This window comes from Fukomys damarensis, unplaced genomic scaffold, assembly GCF_012274545.1.
Source record: "Fukomys damarensis isolate Sample0158 unplaced genomic scaffold, DMR_v1.0_HiC HiC_scaffold_17, whole genome shotgun sequence".
Lineage (NCBI taxonomy): Eukaryota > Metazoa > Chordata > Mammalia > Rodentia > Bathyergidae > Fukomys > Fukomys damarensis.
In genome coordinates, this window is record NW_022900929.1 from 33,550,029 (window position 1) to 33,571,595 (window position 21,567).

At 39.1% G+C, this 21,567-nt stretch overlaps 1 protein-coding gene across 5 annotated transcripts in view; it reads left to right on the forward strand.

The window, feature by feature from the left end:
• Ttbk2 (tau tubulin kinase 2) overlaps positions 1-21,567 on the forward strand; it is a 155,531-nt gene that overhangs the window by 25,823 nt on the left and 108,141 nt on the right. For 3 of the 5 annotated variants that reach the window (XM_010624804.2, XM_010624805.1, XM_033764975.1), the window contains one exon: positions 14,860-14,995. In XM_010624804.2, coding sequence (XP_010623106.1) covers positions 14,927-14,995 — 69 coding nt within the window. In that variant the 5' untranslated portion in view covers positions 14,860-14,926. Of the gene's footprint in view, positions 1-14,859; positions 14,996-21,567 lie in introns of those variants that run through there. The other 2 variants (XM_010624801.3, XM_033764976.1) reach the window with 2 other exon arrangements.

Sequence of the window (21,567 nt, forward strand, 5' to 3'; positions counted from 1 at the left end):
TCTCCTTCCCTTCCCATTTTCCCTACACCTTTAGCCCTTTTCTTCCTATTTCACATGGTCAGTTATCTCATTAGGATCTTATGTGCTATTATAGCTTTTCACACCAGAGAAACTATTCAGTATTTACATATGTGTGACTTATTTATTTCACTTAGGAGTATATCCTCAATATGTATCCATTTTCCTATGAATGAATCTAATTTCTCATTCTTTATGGCTGAGTAGAATTCCATTTTATAGACAAACCACATCTTCTTTATCCAGTTGCCAGCTGATGGGCAAATGGGCTGTTTCCAAGATTTAGTTATTACAAACTGTGCCGCTATAAACATAGGTGCTCATATATCACTGTGATATGATTCTTTTAATTCTTTTGGAAAGATACCCAGCAGAGGTCAAATGGAACTAGTCCCAGTTCTTTGAGGTATCTCCATGTTGATTTCCATAGTTGCACCAATCTGCACTCCCACCAACAATGGAGAAGGGCTCCTTTCTGCCCACAACCCCGCCAACACTTGCTATTGATTGCTTTCTTTTTTTTTTTTTTCGAGACAGGGTCTCACTATGTAGTTGAGACTGACTGCTGACCTGGAACTCAGTATGTAGCCCAGGCTGGTCTTGAACTCACAGTGATCCTCCTGCCTTGGCCTCCCAAGTGCTGGGATTACATACGTGCGCTACCACGCCTAGCTGGTTGATTTCTAGATAGCAGCCATTCTTTGTGGGGTAAGGTGGAATCTCAGTGTTGTTTTCATCTGCATGGAAAATTTCTTGAATTACTTTCATTTCCTTTTTTTTTTTCTTTTCTTTCTGACTTTATATTCAAAAGTTCATGCTGGGGATTTAGCTCAGTGGTTCTGCTGCCTGCTTCTCAAGTGCAAGGTACTGAGTTCAGTCACTAGTACCAAAAGAAAAAAAAAGCACACTCCTGCTAGCACAGATTTTTACCAGGGATTTAGCTCAGTGTTCCACTGCCTGCCTTGGCAAGCCCAAGGTACTGAGTTTGATCCCTGGTACCAAAAGTTCAGCCTTCTTCACTGATCCTCTTTCTTTATTTATCCTACTTTCTGAGATTTTAAAAACAGTATCTAACTCTTATTTTATGGATACAGTGTCTCTGTCAAGATACAGCAGTTTGTTTTTGTTTCTTTTGTGGTCCATCTTTAGCCTTGAAGTTTTAATTTTCCTCCTGGTTCTTTTTTTCACTCTTGTTTTTTCACGTTATATATATATTTTTTAAATTTGATAATTGGGGCCAGGGATTTAGCTCAGTGTTTCCACTGCCTGCCTTGCAAGCGCAAGGGCCTGAGTTTGATTCCCAGTACCAAGAATGAATAAATAAATAAATAAATAAATAAATAAATAAATAAATAAATAAATAAATCGATAACCTGTAGTTATCTTCTTTTTAAGCGTAAAGCTGATTGGAAGCTATCTTTATTTGTTTTGTGCTGCAATAATATTATCTGAGACTGGATAATTGTTGAGGAAGAAATTTAAACCAGTTGGTGTATTCTTGTAATCTGAGCACTCTGGAAGACTGATGCAGGAGGATTCCAAGTTTGAGTCTAGCTAGGGCAGTGTAGTGACTTAGTGAGATCCTGTCTCAAAATTTTTGAAAAATGTAAAAAGGTCTGGGGATAAAGTTCAGTGTGAAGACTCTGGGTTCAGTCCCCCAATACTGCAGGAAAAACAACAGCGCCTAAACCCCTTTACTTTTCACAGCTCTGGAGGCTCTTTGAGGGTTGGCATCTGGTAAGGAGTTCCTTGCTCTGGTATCTGTGCTGGAGAGTAAGACTTTGTGTGCAGGAGTACATGAGGGTCTGACAGCACCCAAGTGCCAGACAGGGCTGAAGTCCCACTATGATGACATTATGCGATTAATGAGGGCGGGGCAACATTGCTGCCTTGGGAATTAAATTTCTAGTAATAGGGACTTTAGAAGACACATACAGACCATCGCAGGACTGTGGTGGCACTCATGTGTGCATGTGTGCATTGGTGTAACTGTAGTCGGCAATGATCTTGCTGGCTGATTTTTCTTTCTTTCGCTGGAATACATACTCTGGAATACATACTCTGTTCCTAGGAGCTGAGAGAATAAGGAAACCAAGACACACATATCCATTACACTGCAGTTTACTTAATTTCCTTGTTTTCAGCATGGTACATGTTCATCAACAATGCTTGGGGTTGCAGAGAACTTCTGTTTTACCTGTTTCTATGTATCATCATGTAGATTTCTGCTGTGGAGAAGTCATCTGGCTGTGTGGACTAAGGGAGCTCTTGGGATCTAACTTCTTAGGCACATATTCAGTCCATTCTTGTGAGTTACATGCACTTCAGAGATTTCTGTTACTGCCAATAGCTGAGCTTTTGGTGATTTGTAGTGTCAGTTTGTTTTTTGGCCTTCACCACTGCTGGTGTGGGTTCAGCTCTCTTGGGCTTACGAGCTCAGCTACCTCTTCTTTCCATTGACCACACTTTTATCATTGTCACCTCCTTTCCTGTATGGCTTTTTCCTTGTGAACTTAAGCTAAAGAATAGTGCATGGCATACATAGTATGTTGTCAATAAATACTTGGGGGTTTTTGTTGCTATTTTGTTTTGTTTGTTTCTGAGACAGGGTCTGGCTTTGTAATCAGTCAAGGCTGGCTTTGAACTCACTTGTATCCCAAGGTGGTCTGGAACACAGGGCAAAACATGCTTCCATTCAACAAGTATTTATTGTAATCTAGTTTCCTTTGTCTTTCTAAAAACAGCTTATCAGCCATGGTATCCTTTCCTCTCACCTCTACCTTCAGGATTTTTCCCAACATAGCATATTAGATTGCCCTGGATTTCAAATTTTTTGTCACTGTTCCAATGACTATGACTTCCTCTGACTTACTCATTTTAGTATTTTCTTTTCTTTTTTGTACTGGGGATCAAACTTGGGACCTTGCACTTTCAAGGCAGGCGGCAGAACCACTGAGCTAAATCCCTGGCTGTTCATTTTAGCATTTTGTACAGTTATTAGTAGGGCTTGTCAAATGTTTGTTTTAAGGATGATTAATAGTGTTCATATTACAGAATTTAAAAATGTTTACCCATTCAAGTAATTGTGTATACCATAAATCAGGATTATCAATAATAAGAATGATTAGTATATGAATCTATTACATAATCTATCCATCTGTAACCTTGGGTCTCAAAGGCTCTTACCAATCTTAAAAAGTATTGAAAAAAACGCATTGAGACCCTAAGCACTTTCATTCCTGTAACATGGATTTATATCTATTGATAGTTACTGTATTAAAAATTAAAACTGACAAGTTGTAAGTGTATTTATTTATGTATTAAATGTATATTAAACTTTTTTGCCAAAAAAGAAAAACAAGTTGGTGAGGTGGGTGGTACTATTTCACTTTTTTTTTCAACTTTCTTTGATGTCTGGCTTGATAGAAGACAGCTGAACTTTAAGGCTTCACAGACAGTTACAGTATGTTGCTGCAGTTGAAGCTTGTGAATAAAATAAGCTCTTATACAGGTAAAAAGCTGGAAAGAGGGGAATATTTTAGTAGAATTTTCACAAAATTATACCTGTAATCCTTGAACCCTGGGAAGCTGAGGCAAGACGATTAATTGCAAGTTCGAGCCTGGCCTGGGCTGACACTTATCAAGACCCTGTCTCAAAATAAAGGCTTGGGATATAGTTTGAAGGCCCTGGGTTCAATCCTTAGTACCACAAAAATATAGACTAGAATGCTACAAGTGGACTTTTTCTTTCTTTCTTTCTTTCTTTTTTTTTTTTTTTTTTTTTTTTTTTTGGTACTGGGGATTGAACTCGGGTCCTTGCGCTTGCAAGGCAGGCCACCGAACCTCTGAGCTAAATCCCCAGCCCTCTCTTTTTGTTTTTTTGAGACAAGGTCTTACTATTGTAGTTCAGGCTGGCCTTGAACTTGTGTTGATCCCTGTGCCTCAGCCTCCTGAGTAATGAGATTTCAGGTATATGTCACCATACTGGCATTTTTTTCTTTTGTGGTGCTAGGGATTGAACCCAGGACCTTGCACATGCTAGGCCAGTACTTACCACTGAGCTGAACCCCCAGTCCTAAATAAACTTTTTTTAGTTATACAGTTCTATGAGTTTTAACATATTAATAGATTAAGGTAACACACAATAACTATTCATAATAGTGTGTAAATATTCATGATAGTTCCAACAAACACCCCCCCCCGTCCTATCTGTTTTGTAGTCCCACCTCCACCTTTCTGTAGTTCCAACCTCTAACATGTTTCATGGCACTATCGTTTTGTATTTTGGAGAATGCCATATAAATATCATCATATCATATATATAACCTTTTGAAACTGGTGCCCCTACATAGCAAATGAGTTGGAAAGTATTCCCCCCCCCTTTTTTTTTACCAGTAGGAAGAATTTATTGAAAGATGAGAAAGGATAGCTTTTGTGTAAGAGAGACAATTTTATAGAATCCATTTTATAGAACTTGTTTCATTTCTGGAAATATTTAATAGAATTTGCCAGTGGGAGAAAAATCAGCTCAGACATTTTTTTGTGGAAGGATTTTTAAGTTATAATATCAACTTTATTATTTTTTTGAAGTCTCTCTGTGTCTCATGACTTTCAACTTTAATAATACTATTAGGGCTACCCCTCTCTTCCTGTGTTTCTTTCCTCCTCTTCCTCTTCTTTCTTCTCCTTCATACTAGAGATTGAACCTAGATCCTTCACACTGAGCTTCATCCTCAGCCCATTTTAATGTTTTGTTGTTAGATAGAGCCTCACTAAGTTGAGTCTCACTAGGCTCAAATTTGTGATGCCTCAGCCTCTCAGAAGCTGAGATTACAGACCTGTGCTTTCATATCTGGCATTGGGCATTCCCTTTTCATCTTTGGTGGGTTGTGGAGGACTTGGCCCTCAGTATTCATTTTCTATGTATAGTGTTTCTTATAGTATTTTCTTATTATACTTTTGATGCCTATGGAGTCAATAGTGATAGTATCTATTTTATTCCTAATATTGATCATTTGTATATTCTCTTTTGTTTTCTTCTCTTCATGGTTTTTCTAAAAGAATATGAATCATATTGATCTTTACCATGAAACAGTTTTGGTTTCATTGGTTTTTCTCAATTTTTTTGGTTTTAATTTTATTATTCTCTACTCATATCACTTATTTCCTTCTCCTTGCTTCGAGCTTAGTTTATTATTTTGCTAACTTTTTTTTTTTGTATTGGGGATCAAACTCAAGTCCTTACACTTGCATGGCAGCTGCCAGAACCACTGAGCTAAATTCCCAGCCCCCTACCCCCTGTTTTGAGACAGGGTCTTGCTATGTAGTTCGAACTGGCGTTGCATTCCTGGTGATCCTCATGCCTCAGTCTCCTGAGTGCTGGGATTATGGGGGTGTGCATCCACACCCGGTTCTTTTGTCATCCGTCTGTCTGTCTATCTATCTGGTTTATGAGACAGGGTCTTGCTTTGTAGTGCAGGATGGCTTTGAACTCACTTTGTAGCCCAGGCTTGCTTTGAACTCATAATCACCTCTCCCTCCTGAATGCTAGATTTACATGGGTATGCCAACCATGCCTAGCTTGCTTTTTAAAGATAGAAGCTTAAATTACTAATTTGAGACTTTTTTTTAACTGCATTAGCTTTTTTTCTTTTTCTTTCTTTCTTTTTTTTTTTCTCGGTACCGGGTATCAAACTCGGGTCCTTGTGCTTGTGAGGTAGCAGTGGAACCACTGAACTAAATCCGCAGCCCAGCAAACTTTTTCTTACAGGCCCAAATAATAAATACTTGGCTTAAATGCTGTACAGTCTCTGTTGTAGCATCTTAATTCTAACATTAGCAATGCAGTTGAAGCCATGGACAACATATAAACTAACAGACATACCCTAGCCCCATTAAAGTGTTACTCATAAACAGAGGCACTATGCCTTGTGGCTTTTAACTTCCAATTGTAGGGTTTTTATCTTGCTGTTACTGGTATCTAGCTTAATGCCATTATTACTAGAGAGCACACTGTATGGGTTCAGTTCTTTTAAATCTGTACTTGGGTAATATAGATGCCTCTGCTTTAGACTCAAGCTACAGGTCTTGGGTATCCCCAGGTCATCCAAATTTTGCCTACTTGGTCATAAATTTGGGCCAAGTTTCAGTTATTTGCTGACAGAACCCAAAAGTGCTAAACCTACAATTATACCCTTTTGTTTATTTTTTTGAAACAAGGTTTCACTGTGTACTTCAGGCTGGCCTTGAACTCATTATGTAGTTGAGGCTGGCCTCAAACTTGCAGGGGTCCTTCTGCCTCAGCCTTCCCAGTGCTGGGGTTACAGATGTACACCACACACCACCACACCTGGCTGGATTTTTTTTTTTTTTCCCTGTTCTGGGGATTGAACTCAAGACCTTATTATGCTTGCCAGGCAGGTGTGCTACTGAGCCACATCCTCGGCCCCATTTACCCTTTTGTTATAAAGGATGTGAGTGCATAGCCAGATAAAGAGGAAAAACTATGGGTAGCAAGTCTGTAAGGGTCCCAAACACAGGAACTTCTGTCCTCAAGGAGTAATGGTGTACTTCCTTCGTGGGATAGCTGTGTGTTTACTGACCAGAAGCTGCCTGAACCTTGTTATTCAAAGTTTTTAATACCAAAAATTCATGCTGGGTGTGGTTGCACAGGCCTGTAATCCCAGCACTCTGGGAGGCTGAGGCAGGAGGATCACAAGACCAGCCCAGCCTGGGTAATTAGTGACTTAGACACTGTCTCAAAATTAAAAATGAAAAAGGGGCTAGGGATGTAGCACAATGTGAAGGCCCTGGGTTCAGTTTCCCAATGCCCCGCAAATCATCAGAGGGCTCAGGATGTAGCTCTGTAATAGAATGCTTTTCTAGCATGTGCAAGGCCTTGAGTTCAATCCCAAGCAGTGTTTTTTAAAAATGTTAATTACACTGGTTGATTAAGTCATTTGCCTCATGACTGGACTAATTTCCAGCCCTCCCTCTTTCCAGAGTTCAGGTATGCAGAAGAGAGTTCCAGCCCTCTAATCATGTGACGGTCCATAGGAAAGCTTAGAATTACTTTGATGGCATAACCGAGATGTTCTTATCTCTTAGGAAATTCCAGCTCTTCCTGGAGCTGGTGATAAAACACTAGTTCTCTTGAACCAAGATGTAAGATAGAAAACAAAAAAATTTGTCTTTCTGTTACTTTACTCCATACTTTTGGCAAATGGCAGAGAAATGGGCTTTGTTAGAATCATTCATAGATCTCAAGTAAATATTTTACTTACCTTTGCTGGCCTGTTACATAATAAGGGACATAATAAAGGATGCAGATAAACAGTTAGATGCAGAGATGCACACAGCAAGGTGTGGAGGGTCCTCAGCACAAGAGATCTCATCTCCAGGATGTGGTGTGCTGCACTCTTGACACATAGATGTGCTTACCAAACTGGCAGCTCTCTAGACCCTGTCCTTTTGGGTTTTTATGTTAACTATTAAAGCACAATTGATTAAATCATGGATATTGGGATCAATTAAACTTGCACATCTCCCCTCCCCAGAACTTGGAGGATGATGCTGAAAGTTCCAGCCCTCTAACACAGGATTGGTTCCCTTGACAAACAGTCTTTCACCATAATGGTTTTCTGAAAATGATCTCATTAACAAAAACTCCTATATAATTGATATGAATAACAGATACTCATGTCATCTTTAACTTTCTGTAGGTATTTTAAAAACTATACCTTTCTGGGTGTGGTGGCACACTTGGGAGGCTGAGTCAGGGGGATCACTGTGAGTTTGAGATAAGCCTAGGCTGCATAGTGAGACCCTGTCTCACAAATTTAAAATCAAAAACAAAAACTATACCCATTTCCCATGTACCATACTAGAGAGTAAACCCAGGTCTTGCACTGAGCTACATCCCAGCCCTTTTTTATTTTGAGACAGGCTTTCCCTAAATTGCCTAATCTGGACTCAAACTTGTCATTCTGTGCTGGGCAACTGATGTTTTGCTTTGTTTTTAGCAAATGTAACATCAATGGGTAACTTGTGAGCCAATTGTTCAATGTGACATTTTGGGTTACTTTTTTTCTTTGACTGGGGATCAAACTCAGGACCTTGCGCTTTCAAGGGAGACACAAGGGAGGCTCAGTGCCACTGAGCTAAATCCCCCAGCCCAAGAAGTTAAAAGCTTTTTACGAGCTATGAACAGGAACAGGGGCCCCAATACGTAATTTCTTATTATTAAGTCACAGTGCTATGGAGAAAATAACTCCTAACTTGTTAGATGTCAGATGTGCCAAGATTGTGGTCTTAAAACATAGAAGGATGAAGTCAAACCAAAAGAGGAAGTTAAGAGAGTTTTATTGGAAATAAAGAGAATAGCTCCTGGATTTCCAAGAAAGGTCCCGAATGGGTAGCCACCAAGGCCCTTAGTCAGCTGTAGTTTATACAGCAAAGTCACAGTGTAAGTGCAATGTGAGTCAGACTGCAATCAACCTATAGAATTAGAAGTATAGCTGCTTAGCTAATCCTGATCCAATAGGGAGATAAGGCACCATAACATAGGTACATGGAAAAAACAGGTATTTTGTGGAAGGAATGGGTCCAGAAGTTCTGGCCACCCACCTGGGCATCTGATGCCTAGGGGTCACTGGGCCAGGTAGTGCTAATCGCACAGTACTGTATAATCTCAAGCTGCTGTTTATCTCCAGGGAGGCCTGTAGGCTTGGCTATTGCATCTACATCTCAAGGCCTGGCTGTCTTCAGATTCTCCTCCAGCACAATCTTGGTGCTGAATTTCTTGAGGGCCTAATCCCTCTTTAACTACATTTATTTTGTTGTTGTTGTTGTTTGAGACAGGGTCTCAATATGTAGTTGAGACTGACCTGGAACTCACTATGTAGCCCAGGCTGGTCTCGAACTTGCAGCGATCCTCCTGCCTCAGCCTTCTGAGTGCTGTGCACCACCATGCCCAGCCATGTGTCATTATTTTTGAAGTGAGTTTCCTGTAAAAGCATATTCAGCCTGCTAATTTCTTTCCCTTCAGTGATATGTTTAGGCCACTTGTATTTACTTCAGCCTTCCTTTCCTTCCCTCCCCTTCTACTGGGGATTGAATTTGGGTCCTTGGGCTTGTGAGGCAGGTGGCAGAACCACTGAGCTAAATCCCCGCCCCTTTATTTGTTCTTCTGTTTCTCTTTTATCTTCTTTTGGATTACTTTAGCATGTTTTGGTATTGCATTTAGTTTTGCATTTCTGTATAGTGTTTGGGTGTTTTGTTTCGTTTTACTCTTTGCGGTTTACGAAATGATCTCTCTGGTTTTCAGCGCACTCACACTCACACTCCCAATGATAAACACAAAGCCTCCTGCAGGCAGCGGAAGCTTTCTAACACATTATTCAGATAATATCCCCATCTGAATATACCTATTTTTACATCCCAGTTAGAATTATATCACCACTCTGATGTGGATTCAGAAACAACCACAAACACCTAGGTCCCCTTACCATTTCACCTTTTTTTTTGTTAAAGTAATCAGTAATGTCTGTATATTTTGAAAATCCTTTCAGGCAGTATTTTAAATTTTGCTTTTAATTATGAATATGTTTAAAGAGCTGAAGAAATTAGTCTGTTTACCTAGATTTCTTTTTCTGAGGTTTTGAGCAGGGTTTCACTGTTTAGTTCAGGTTGGCTTTAAACACACTGTGTAGCCCATGCTGGCCTTGCGCTCAAGGCAGTCCTGCCTCAGCCTCCTGAGTGCTGGGGTTATGGTTTAGGTGTATACCACTACGCTTTGCAGTTCACTTAAATTTCTGTTGCTCTCCTTTATTCCTGGTATTCTATTCTTGTAAGTTGCCTTTTCTCTGAAGAACTTTCTTTGCTAATTAAGAGTAGGTCTGCTGAAGTCTTGATTTTTCTTTTATCAGAGATTGTACTTACCCTTGAAGGATATTTTTCTCGGGATTCAGAATCTGAATCAGTTGTCTTTATTTTCAGTACTTTAAATGTGTGTGTGTGTGTGTGTGTGTACGTGTGTATATGTATGTACACACACGAATATAAACATATATATGCACACACACACATATGTTTGTCTTGCTGGCCTCCATGGTTTCTGCCAACTCAGTTGAGATGTTTCCTATAAATATGAAGTCCTATTTTAACCTGGATGCTTTAAAGTGTTTTTCTTTGTAGTTAATTTTTAGCAGGTTAGTATAATGTGCTTAGGAGTAAGGTTTATGTTTTATGATTTTGCTTTGCTTCTCCTGTTCACTGAGCTTCTTTAGTCTGTTTTATCTCTCAAATCGGATAGTTTTAGCTACTTTTCAGTTTTTTTCCTCTTCTGTACATTTTTCTCTCCTTCTATGACTATTAGGGACACAAATATCATTAAGAGACTTAAGTTTTTAATATTGTCCCACTGGTCCCTGGGGCCTGTGTTCACTTATAAAAATCTTTTTGTCTTCAGATTGGGTAATTTTTATAGGTTTGTCTTTATACATTTTCCTCTGCCAACTCCATTCAGCTACTGATCCCTTCTATTAAAAGTTTTCAAGTGTCATTACTGTGTTTTTCTCTTCTAAAATTTCAGTTTAGTGGATTGATCATGTAGCATAGTGATAGTGCTATTATCTAGCATGTGTGAGGCCCTAGGTTCAATCTCAAGCACTGTAAAAGAAAAAAAATTTAGTTTACTATTTCATATTGATACTGTGTTCCGGGTCCATGTTTCTGCAATTGTCGAAGAATGAAGCTGTGAACTAGACCAGGAAGTTAGGAAGTTTTACTGGAAAGGAGAAGGAGAATGACTCCTGAATTTCCAGGAGGGGTCCCCGATGGTGTGGCCACGTGGCCTCTCAGTTATTCACAGGCAAACAGGTTACAGGAATTGCTTAATTGTGTAGTGGTCAGTTACCTATCACAGATGGCTCTGTGGATTTAACATGACCAGTTGGGACTCAGGTTCTCCAGCCCAGTTCTTCCACACAGTTGCTGTAAACTGGGTTCTTAGAAGGAACTAATTAATTCACATTATAATTTCCTCAAAATTATGGATCTGGTAGGAGATGGGCTGCATTTCATGCTGCCTAAGGAAATTCATTCTGTGTCCAGAGACCTAGTTTGCTATCTATTCTTGATTTGTATCGTCTGTCTCAGGCCCATGCAGTAGCTGGCTGCCTTACACATAAGCTAGATAAACCATCTTCCACACATCTTTAGTTTCCATGCTGAGACTTTATTTCTCTCTGTTCACTTCTAGGGTATACATCTTCACTTATAGTAGCTGCTTTAAAGTCTTTGTCCACCAAGTCCTGAATCTGTCATCTTGGTGCCTACATCTGTTGATTACCCTTTCATATGTAATTTGAGATTTTCCTGCTTAACGTGTAAAAAAATGTTTTCTGAGGCTTAAATCTTATTTAAATCCTATGGAGAATTTTGATATTTTTGTTTTAGTTACCCAATTTTGTTCGTATTCAGGTTTTGACTAGCCATCCATGTGGTTTGTTTTTAATATTAGCTAAATTTTGAAAGCTTTTTCAGTGATACTCAGATCTCTGCATTCCTGAATGGCCAGTCAGAACTGGGCTTTTACTCAAAGCCTTAGTTGGGTCCTTGAGGTCAATGAGTGCTCTTCATTGTCAGATCATTTAATGATGTGAAGATTGATCAAGGAGGCTAATGGAGTCTCACCCATCCATTACATTAGCCACCTCAGTTGGGCAACATAGTCCCAACTGCCTTGGAGGCAGAGGCAGGAGTCTCACTTGAGTTCAGGAGTTCAAGAACAACTTCGCATCAAAATCAGACCTTGTCTGAAAAACTAAACAGCTGGATATGGTGGCTTATACTGTAATCCTAGCTATTCAGGAGGCTGAGGCAGGAGGATTACTAAGTTGAGAGCTGCCTGGACAGTTGGTAAGACCTTTTCTCAAAATAGAAAAGAACTGGGATGTACCTGGTACTGCAAAGACTTAAATATATCAACTGGCCTTTGATCTGGATAGTTTTAGTAGACACTGATAGTTATTTACCTAGATTATTAGATGCTGCAAAATAATGAATTTCAAATTCTATATTTGAAGTATTTGGTTTTCTTGAAATACAGTTAATATGAGAAAGTAGGCTAAATGCTTCATTTATTTTTTCTTTATATTCAGAGTATTAAGTTGATACTCTAGCAGTTATGTATAATATTTACATTGCTTTTGGGGGGACATTATTATGAATTCGTGGATTTTTGTATATTTGATTTTTTCAATCTATTACAGTTAATGTTTCTGATTCTCAAATTTCCCTGTCTTTGACCTTGTTAGTTAGTCCCTTCCTTGCCTCAGAGAGGGGTGCACTTAGCTGCCATGCAAATAATGAAGCTGAAGCTTCAGTATTCTTTATTTGCATGGGTCCTGTGAAGGCTTTGGGGTCAAGGTTTTAGGAATTGGACATATAATTCGGTAAAATTTGCAAAAGCAAGATTTTTGACAGATGGGTTGATAGATATTTAATACAAACTTCAAGCTCCATAGAACCTGGGCCTGATGATAGTGTTTGATGTGTTCCTTCTCTTAAGCAACAGCAGCATTCTAGCCCCAATTCCTGTTCCACGCCTAGGGTTACTCATTTCTCCAAGAGCCTTGGTTCTTTTTCTGAGGGAAAGGGTAATTTGAACCCTTAATTTATATACCAGGGATACTTACTGCTCCATCACTTGCTTCTAGAGTTTCTCAATGGTTAGAGTTGTAAAGTATGTGTTCAAATAAAGGCCATAATGTTTTTTCATGTTTTTTTAAAAAATAATTTTTACACAACTTTTATTTATTTAATTTTTTTGAGACAGGGTCTTGCTGTGTAGTTCAGGCTGGCCTTGAAGTCACTGTGTAGCCCAAGCTGGCCTCGAATTTGTGGCAATCCTCTTGCCCCAGCCTCTAGAGTGCTGGGATCACAGGTGTATGCCACCACACATAGCTCAAACTGCTGATTTTATTGGGTTTTGGAAATTGTAGCATTCAAGGATAATGAGGCAGGGGTATTTAGGAATTTATTGGCTTTTTGTTTTGCAGTGTTATGGTGTTACTGATTAGTTGACCTTCCAAAGTGCATCACTTATTAGAAGCTATTATTGTCATTATTCATTATTAATTTGTTTAGAGATAGGTTCTTGATGTGCTTCCTAGGATGGCCCAACCTCTGGGCTTAACTCTGCTTTGTGCCTCAGCCTCCCAAGTATATGAGATAATAGCCATGCACCAGTAGTCCTGGTCTATATGAATAGTCCATATCTATTTTGGAATAGACTTTTTTTTTTTTTTTTTTTTTTTGTACCAGGGATCAAGCTCGGGTCCTTGTGCTTGAGAGGCAGGCACCGGAACCACTGAGCCAAATTACAGGCCTAGACTTTTTTTTTTTTTGAGACAGAGTCTCACCGTGTAGTTCAGCCTAGTACTATACAGGCTTGAACTCATTATGTAGCTCAGGCTGGCCTGGAATTTGAAGTGATCCTCTTGCCTCAGCCTCCCAAGTGCTGGGATTATAAGTGTGCACATCCACATCCTAAAAGCCAATTTTGTTTTGCTAATCACTTGTCACTATGTTATTTTTTGCATTTTGAGTATAGAAAATTTATTTTGTGATATATAAAACAATTACATTGTTCCAAAAATGAAAACTGTAAGATATATTCATAGAGGTCTGTCTGGTTTCCATCCTAATAACCTTTATCTTCTCTCCCCTTTCTATTGAGTAAATTTTGGTAAACAACTATTTGCAGGCCATATTTGGCCAACTACCATTTCCCCCATAAATAAAGTTTATTGGGACAAAGCCAGAGAAGTCATCTATGACTTCTTTTGTTTGTCAGAAACAGTTGAGTAGCTGTGACCACAGTGGTCTATTGAGCCTAAAATATTTACCTTCTGAGCTTCCAGGGAAAAGACTGCCTACTCCTGTTATTGAGAATCATTTTCATCTCTTTCTGGCCTATCCCCCCCCCACCTTTAAACAAAATAAGCAAATGCATATATTCAAAATTCACTTCCCTTTTACTCAAAAGGCTATAAAGCGTACTATAAGCCTTTTATGCATCTTGCCTTTTTCCGTTAAACCGTGTTTCCTGAAAATCATTCTGTATCTTTCCCATTCCTAGTCTAGGTTATAGTTTTTAATCTCCTTTAGACTATTTCTACTCTTCATATTCTACAGGTATGCTGTTCTTTTTTGTACTATTATTCCTTTTTGTAATTTTATTGTGTAGGGTTTAATCAGTGGGCCTTTTTTACATTCACATTTATCTCCCATGCATTTTAAGTGCATTTTGTAACATTAAAATATTATTAGCTCTCAGGCATGGTGGCACACACCTGTATTCCCAGCACTTGGGAGGCTGAGACAGGAGGATCACTATGAGTTTGAGGCCCTGCCTCAAAACACACACACACACACACACACACACACACAAATTAGCTGTTATGATTGTTAAACTGTTCTAACCTATTAACTATAAACTGCTGTAAGTTAAGTACCAGGTCTTTAGCAGCATGTTGTACTCAGGCTGACAGTCTGGATCAAGAGCTGTTGACTCCATGCTCCTTGTATAATCCAGTCTCGGTTATTGTAAATATTGTAATATCCATGGAGTAACAGTGTTTTCATAATCACCAGGCATCTGTAGTGGAAGGGTAATGTGCTTTTTAAAAATATGCATTAAATGGCTTTTAGAACAGTTTGTTCCCCTCCCTTTCCCTTTAAAGCAACCTAATTAATATATAGGATTAATAGTGCTTCTTGATGCTAGAATGTTGTATTAATTAACCCTGAGAAGCTGCTGCTGTTTTTTTGTTGCAGGTTAAATGGAAACCACCTTTGGGAGCTGGATGCCCGTGTAGCTGTTCTACCACAGCAGTGTTTTGCAATGAGTGGGGGAGGAGAGCAGCCAGACATCCTCAGTGTCGGAATCCTGGTCAAAGAAAGATGGAAAGTGGTGAGTGTACAGCTGGGGGTGGCATACGGAGGGGGCCATCTTTGGTATCCTGATCTGAACTACTGTAGTATTCATTAGGAAATAGTACTTACATTGCTTGTCTACCTAATGCAGGTGTGTTTATATTGTTTCCTGTAATTAAGCTCTGTTTATATTCATATAATACTATGTTTTCCTAACATACAATAGTTTATACGTATACTTATGAAAATAACAAATAAAAAATACGGTGTTTAAAAGTGTAATGAACTTCCCTGTTTTGAAGCAGTCTTTAATGTTATTTTTTTCTATATATACTTCAGTCCTTATCTTTTGTTTTGGTACGGGGGATTGAACTCTGGTCCTTGCACTTGCAAGGCAGGCCACCGAACCACTGAGCTAAATCCCCAGCCCTAGTCCTTATCTTTAATGGTAAGGATTTCTTTTTTAAAGCTTTATTATGCTACTATTATCATACCTAAAAAGGTAATTTCATTTTTTTAAAGTACTGGGTTTGAACCCAGGACCTTCCACATTGACCTGTGTCCCAGGCCCTTTTGTGTTTTATATTTTGAGATGGGGTCTTGCTAATCAGCTATCTTACACCGGCTTGTGATAGAACTTGTGATCCTCTTGTCTCAGCCTATCAGAGTGCTGGGATTACAGGCCTGTACCATCACTTGGCTGAAAAGAAATAATATCTTAATATCACTAAGTATCTTTACAGTTTCCATATTTTCCAGATTGTTTTATAAATTGTTTTTAACAGTTTGAATCTAGGTCCAGGAAGATCTGTATACTGCACCTGATTGACATTACCTAAATTTCTTTTATTTATTTATTTTTTGAGACAGGGTCTCACTCTGTAGTTCAGGCTGGCCTTGAACTCATTGTGTAGCCCAGGCTGGCCTCATACTCACAGCTATCCTCCTGCCTCAGCCTCCCTGCTTAAGTTCCTTTTAAATATAAATTCCTCAGACTGTCTGTCTATCTTTCTTTTCTTTTTTCTTTTTATTTTTTTGGTACTAGGGATAGAATTTGGGACCTTGTGCTTGTGAGGCAGGTGGTGGCACCACTGAGCTAAATCCCCATTCTTCTCTGTCTTCTTTCTCCCTCCTTTCATCTCTCTGTTCATCCCTCTTTTTTTTCCTTACAATGACTTAGTAAAGAAACTAGTTAATTTGTCTGTAGAATTCTTCCATTATTTGGGTATTACTGATTGCTTCCTTGAGTTGTTGACATATTTTTCTGTCTCATGTATTTCATGTGAATTGGCAGTTATACCCAAATATTTGATTAGATCTGAGTTAGTTTTTGGGGGGGTTGTTTGGTTTTGATTTTTTCGAGACAGGGTCCCCTTTGTGGTGCAGGCTGGTTTCGAACTCACTATGTAGCCCAGACTGGCCTTGAACTCATGATGATATTTCTGCCTCAGCCTCCTGAGTGCTGGGATTATAGGTGTGTGCCACTATGACTGGCAGGATTTTTCTTTTTCATGGGGGCTCCCCCCTATAAATGTATAATGAGCTTTGATAGGATGCCTGTTGGGTCTTATTGTGCATCTTTTTTGGATGTTAGTAGCTATTGATGAGCATTGCAAATTATTTATTTATTTATTTATTTAGTAGCGGGACTCAAACTTGGAACCTTGCGCTTCTTAGGCAGGAGGCAGCACCACTGAGCTAAACCCTGACGTGCATTGCAAATTATCGATACTCTGTCATTCTTTCATTTATTAGCTGAAATACATCTACAAAGAAAAATTTCCTGTAATCAACTACTATTTGATTATTGGAAGATACAATTTGATTAGGAAAGCAAGATAAATTTTTACTTCTTTTTCTTAATTCTCTAGCATGCTCTAAAAGTAGCCAATACGGTTTTTTAGTATAATTAAAATTTTGTGGATATAAACATTCCATATGGTCTTGTCTATTGTAGTTATTATCCTAACAAATGTTCAAATGTCTCATTTGACTTTGGGGATATCCTTCAAATTGTTACCTGAATTATTTTCATATGGTGCTCTTAAGTCTTTTAATGGCTTTCTTGCCTTAGACCTGGAATTGACTATTTTACTAAGCTACTATTTTGTTTTCTTTTTTTTGGGGGGGGTACCAGGGATTGAACTCAGGTCCTTGAGCTTGCAAGGCAGGCCACCAAATTGCTGAGCTAAATCCCCAGCCCTTGTTTTGTTTTCCTTCTTTCTTTTTTTCTCTTGGTATTTATTCAGGTTGCCTTGCCCAGGCTAGCCGTAGACTTGCAGCCGTCTTCCTGCCTCAGCCTCCTAAGTGCTGGGATTACAGGCATGCACCACCATGCTTGGCATGTTTGTTTGCTTTAAGACGATGCCTCCACTGCACCCAGCAAGAGTACTGTTTTTAGTTTTATTTTGTTTTTTGAGACAGGGTCTCCCTATGTAGTTGAGACTGACCTAGAACTCACTATATAGCCCAGGCTGGCCTTGAACTCACAGCAATGCTCCTGCCTCATCCTCCTGAGTGCTGGGATTACAGGTGTGCGCCACCACACCCAGCCAAGAGTACTGTTTTTAAAGGAGCTGTTTCTGGGGGGCCAGGGATTTAGCTCAGTGGTGCTGCCTCCTGCCTCACAATCACAATTTCCTGAGTTTCATCCCTGGTACCAAAAAAGAAGAAAACATACAATGAAAAGATATTTTTGAGCCAGGGATTTCACTCAGTGGTGCTGCTGCCTGCCTTGCAAGCACAAGGTCCCAAGTTCAATCCCCAGTACCAAAAAAAAAGAAAGCGGGTGGGGGAGCTGTTTGGAAGCTGTTTTTGTTTTGAATAATTTTAAGTGTTTTTATTGCTACTCAATTTTTTGTCAACCAAAGTTTAACTCCATTAGCTGATTTCACAAAGCTATTTTAGTGGTTCCTTTACTGTAAAAATAGAGGGGAAAAGTATATATATATATATGTTCATTCTTCCAATATCTGGATTTTGAACCAAGGGCCTCACACAAGCAAAGCATGCATTCTTCCACCAAGTTACATCCTCAGCCCTTTTCTTTTTTCTTTCTTTCATTTATCTTTTCCTTTTTGGTAGAGGCAGCACAAATTTTGTATCTATATTACAGTATATTTTGCTGAGTAAGTTAGTAGGCTTTGAAAAATTTGATTGAATATAAAAACCATTTCATGATTATGGATTGGTACAAGGAAATTACAGTGGTTGCTAACATTTGTAGGTCAGACATGAGTGTTACTTTGGTGAGAGCATCGTGATAAGTTCTGTGGTAAAGGTTGGCTGTTCTTTATGGAAACATCAAAAGATGACAAAGATCTGTCTGGCACTGCACCCTTGTCTTCATGATTAGAGCTAATAAATTTGTGGAACATTACCCTCAGATTGGAAGACAGAATGACATTTTTAGCAAGAAATCATAGGCAAGTTATTAAGAATGATGTCTAAATTCTCTGTTGTTATGTAACAAGCTATATCAAAACAGAGGCTTAAAACAGTCATTTCATTTTGCTTACAATTTTGTGAACTAGAAATTAGGGATAATTTAGCCTGGGTGGTTTGTCTCTCACCTTTGAGGCAAAGCAACATTCATTGTATGGATTTCTAGCCATTCCCAAATGGCTTCTTTACTCCTTTATCTGCAACTTTGGGCTTTTTAGTGCTCTCACTCATCCCAGTTTAGTGGCTCATTTTCTAGGAAATCTCCTAGGCTATGACTTCTCAGGATAATCATACCTTTTGTATGGTAGCTTACTTTTCTTTTTTTCTTTTTTTGGTACTGGGGATCAAACTTGGGACCTTTTGCTTTCAAGGCAGGCGGCAGCAACACTGAGCTAAATCCCTGGTCCAGTTGCAGCTTACTTTCTAGAGATAGAAAGCAGAAACTGCCAGGCAGGTTCAGGGCTCTTCTCAGAACTCACACTATGTGTTGTTCTATTGATTAAAGCAGTTACAAGATTGACCCAGATTTAATGAGAAGGAAAAGCAGACTGCCTCTTGATGGGTGGGTGGCAAGGTCAAATTTCCTTCTTTGTGGGAAGGGCCATTTCACAGTTGAAGAATGAACATGGTGATATTGTGGTGGCCATCAGTGGAAAATACACCCTGCCAAAACCTCACCTTTATTTCTTAATCTGTGTACCCCGTAGTACTAAACTGCTGTGTTTCTTTGCTTGGAAAGCATTGTAATGTCTTAGGGCTTTGTCAAGCTAATAAAAAAATTAATAGTTTTAATGTTCAGATGACATCAGAATAGACTAGGGAGCAAGATTATTTGCTCCAGGTTAGATGTTTTATTCTGCCATTTGGTAAGGTTTTTTTTTTAAGACAATAAGTCACCTCTTATTGATCCGTAATTAGAAGGACATCCTTTTGGTAGTATGCATCAATTATTTTAACATTTTTTGTTGTTTGTTGTGTTTTTCTTTTTTCTTTCTTTCTTTTTTGTCATTTTTGGTACCGGGGATCGAACTTCAGGACCTCGTGCTTTGCAAGGCAGGTGCAGCACCACAGGGCTAAATCCCTGGCTCTTTTTTCTTTTCTTTTTTTTTTTTTGAGACAGGGTCTTACTCTGTAGCCCAAGTTGGCCTGGAACATACAACGATCCTCCTACTTCAGTCTTCCTAGTGCTAGGATTACAAGTATGCATTATCAGACCTGGTTCTGGTTTGCTTTGAGTTAAGGTTTTACTGTGTTGTCCAATCTGGCTGCAGATTTTTGGACTCAAGTGATTTCTCCTGTTCCAGCCTTCTGACTAGGTGGGACTACAGGCACATGCATGCCCCTGTACCCATCATAAGTTTTTGCCAGGCATAGTGTTGCACACCTGTAATCCAGGAGACTGAGGTAAGAGGGTCTCAAATTCATGGCCAGCTTGGGCAATTCATTGAAATTCTATCTCAAAAATAAAAAGGCGTGAGGGTCTAGCTCTGTGGTAGAGTTCTTGCCTACTATATGTAAGCCCTGGGTTGGATCCCCAGTGCTAGGAAGCTAGGAAGAGGAAAAATAAAAAAAAAAAATCTTAACCCATTATGACCCATCAAAAACCAATATATTTAACTGAGTATTTTTGGAATTTATTTATTAATTCCAAGTTCATTCTGTAGTTCCTCATAGTATTCCCTTTACCAAACAAAAATAAAGAACAGTTATGGTTCATACATAAACTTATGGCTCACCTGTATACCAATAATTATTTTAGAATGGGTCCAGCTTGCATGCCTGTCATCCTAGCACTCAGAAGGCTAAGGCAGGAGGATCACCATGAGTTCAGTTAAAGTGAAGCAATAATTATATAATTAGCATTTTGCCAAATGTTGTGAGGACATAAAGAAATAAGACAAGTGGCCCTGTCTTTGAAGATGCTTATTCACTCCAGTGGAATAGGACATGAACCATGGAAATTAAGGAACATGAGTTAAAAATCAATAGAATGATGTAAGTGATACCTGAGGTATGGCCTGAAGAAGATGATTAATTGAATGATTAAACAGATAAATTCTAGATGACAAAGAAATCAGCCTGGACTATAGTAAACAATGAGGTACCAGGAAGTAAGTATGACATAAGTTGGAGTCTCTCAGTAGGTTAGGATTTAGGACCCCTTTCCTCTGCTCATGACTTCTAACATTTTATCACACTCTGTGAGTTTGATAATATAATAAGGTAATGATGATCTAGTTTCAGGAAATGGAATAAAACTGATTTCTTGCAGGATGTGGTGGTGTATACTTTAATCCCAGTACTTTGAGAAGCCGAGGCAAGAAGATCTTAAATTTGAGCCCAGCCTGGGCAATTTAGTGTCTTAGCAAGACTCTGTCTCAAAAAACAAAAAAACAACCAACCAAAGCAAATAAAAATGATTTCTCAGCATCTTGCACAGAGTATTATCACCCACCCCAGGTGCTTTTGTTAGTAGCTGTTCAGAACTTGTTCATGGTAGTCAGACAGAGCTCCTGATGTTCCCCAGTTAAACTGACATGTTAGCAGGAAGACTATTAAATGTTTGATGCAAGCACTTAAAGTGATTGCAGCTCAGTCTTTCTTTAGTGTGTGAATGTGCAGTGAGGTCTGGGGTCATTCAGAGCAGCTCTTTTCCTGTTCTGTGTACCCTGTTTGGCTGCATCAGAGAGGAGAGCACCTGGTGAGAGGGTAGGGTGCTGGCTGCTTACCTTTCCCACCCACATAGCCAGATTGGTCATAGGGATGATTTTACTTGGCAAAAGAGTCCACAGTTTAAAAAGTCTGCCAGTAACTGTTTTAGAATAGAACCAACATGCACACCAGTAATCCCAGCACTCTGTAGGCTGAGGCAAGAGGATCACCAAGAGTTCAAGGCCAGCCCAAACTACATAGTGAGACCCTGTCTCAAAAACAAAAGAAAGAAAACAGCACATTTGGTTTGAGTGACATTCATCTGAACTGATTCTTTCATATACTGTATTTTTGCGTGTGTGTGTATGTTTGTGACATTTCTGATGTTGACTGTAGACCACATTTTAAAATTGCATGTGACTAGGGCCAGGGATTTAGCTCAGCGGTTCGGTGGCCTGCCTTGCAAGCACAAGGACCTGAGTTCAATCCCCGGTACCAAAAAAAAAAAAAAAA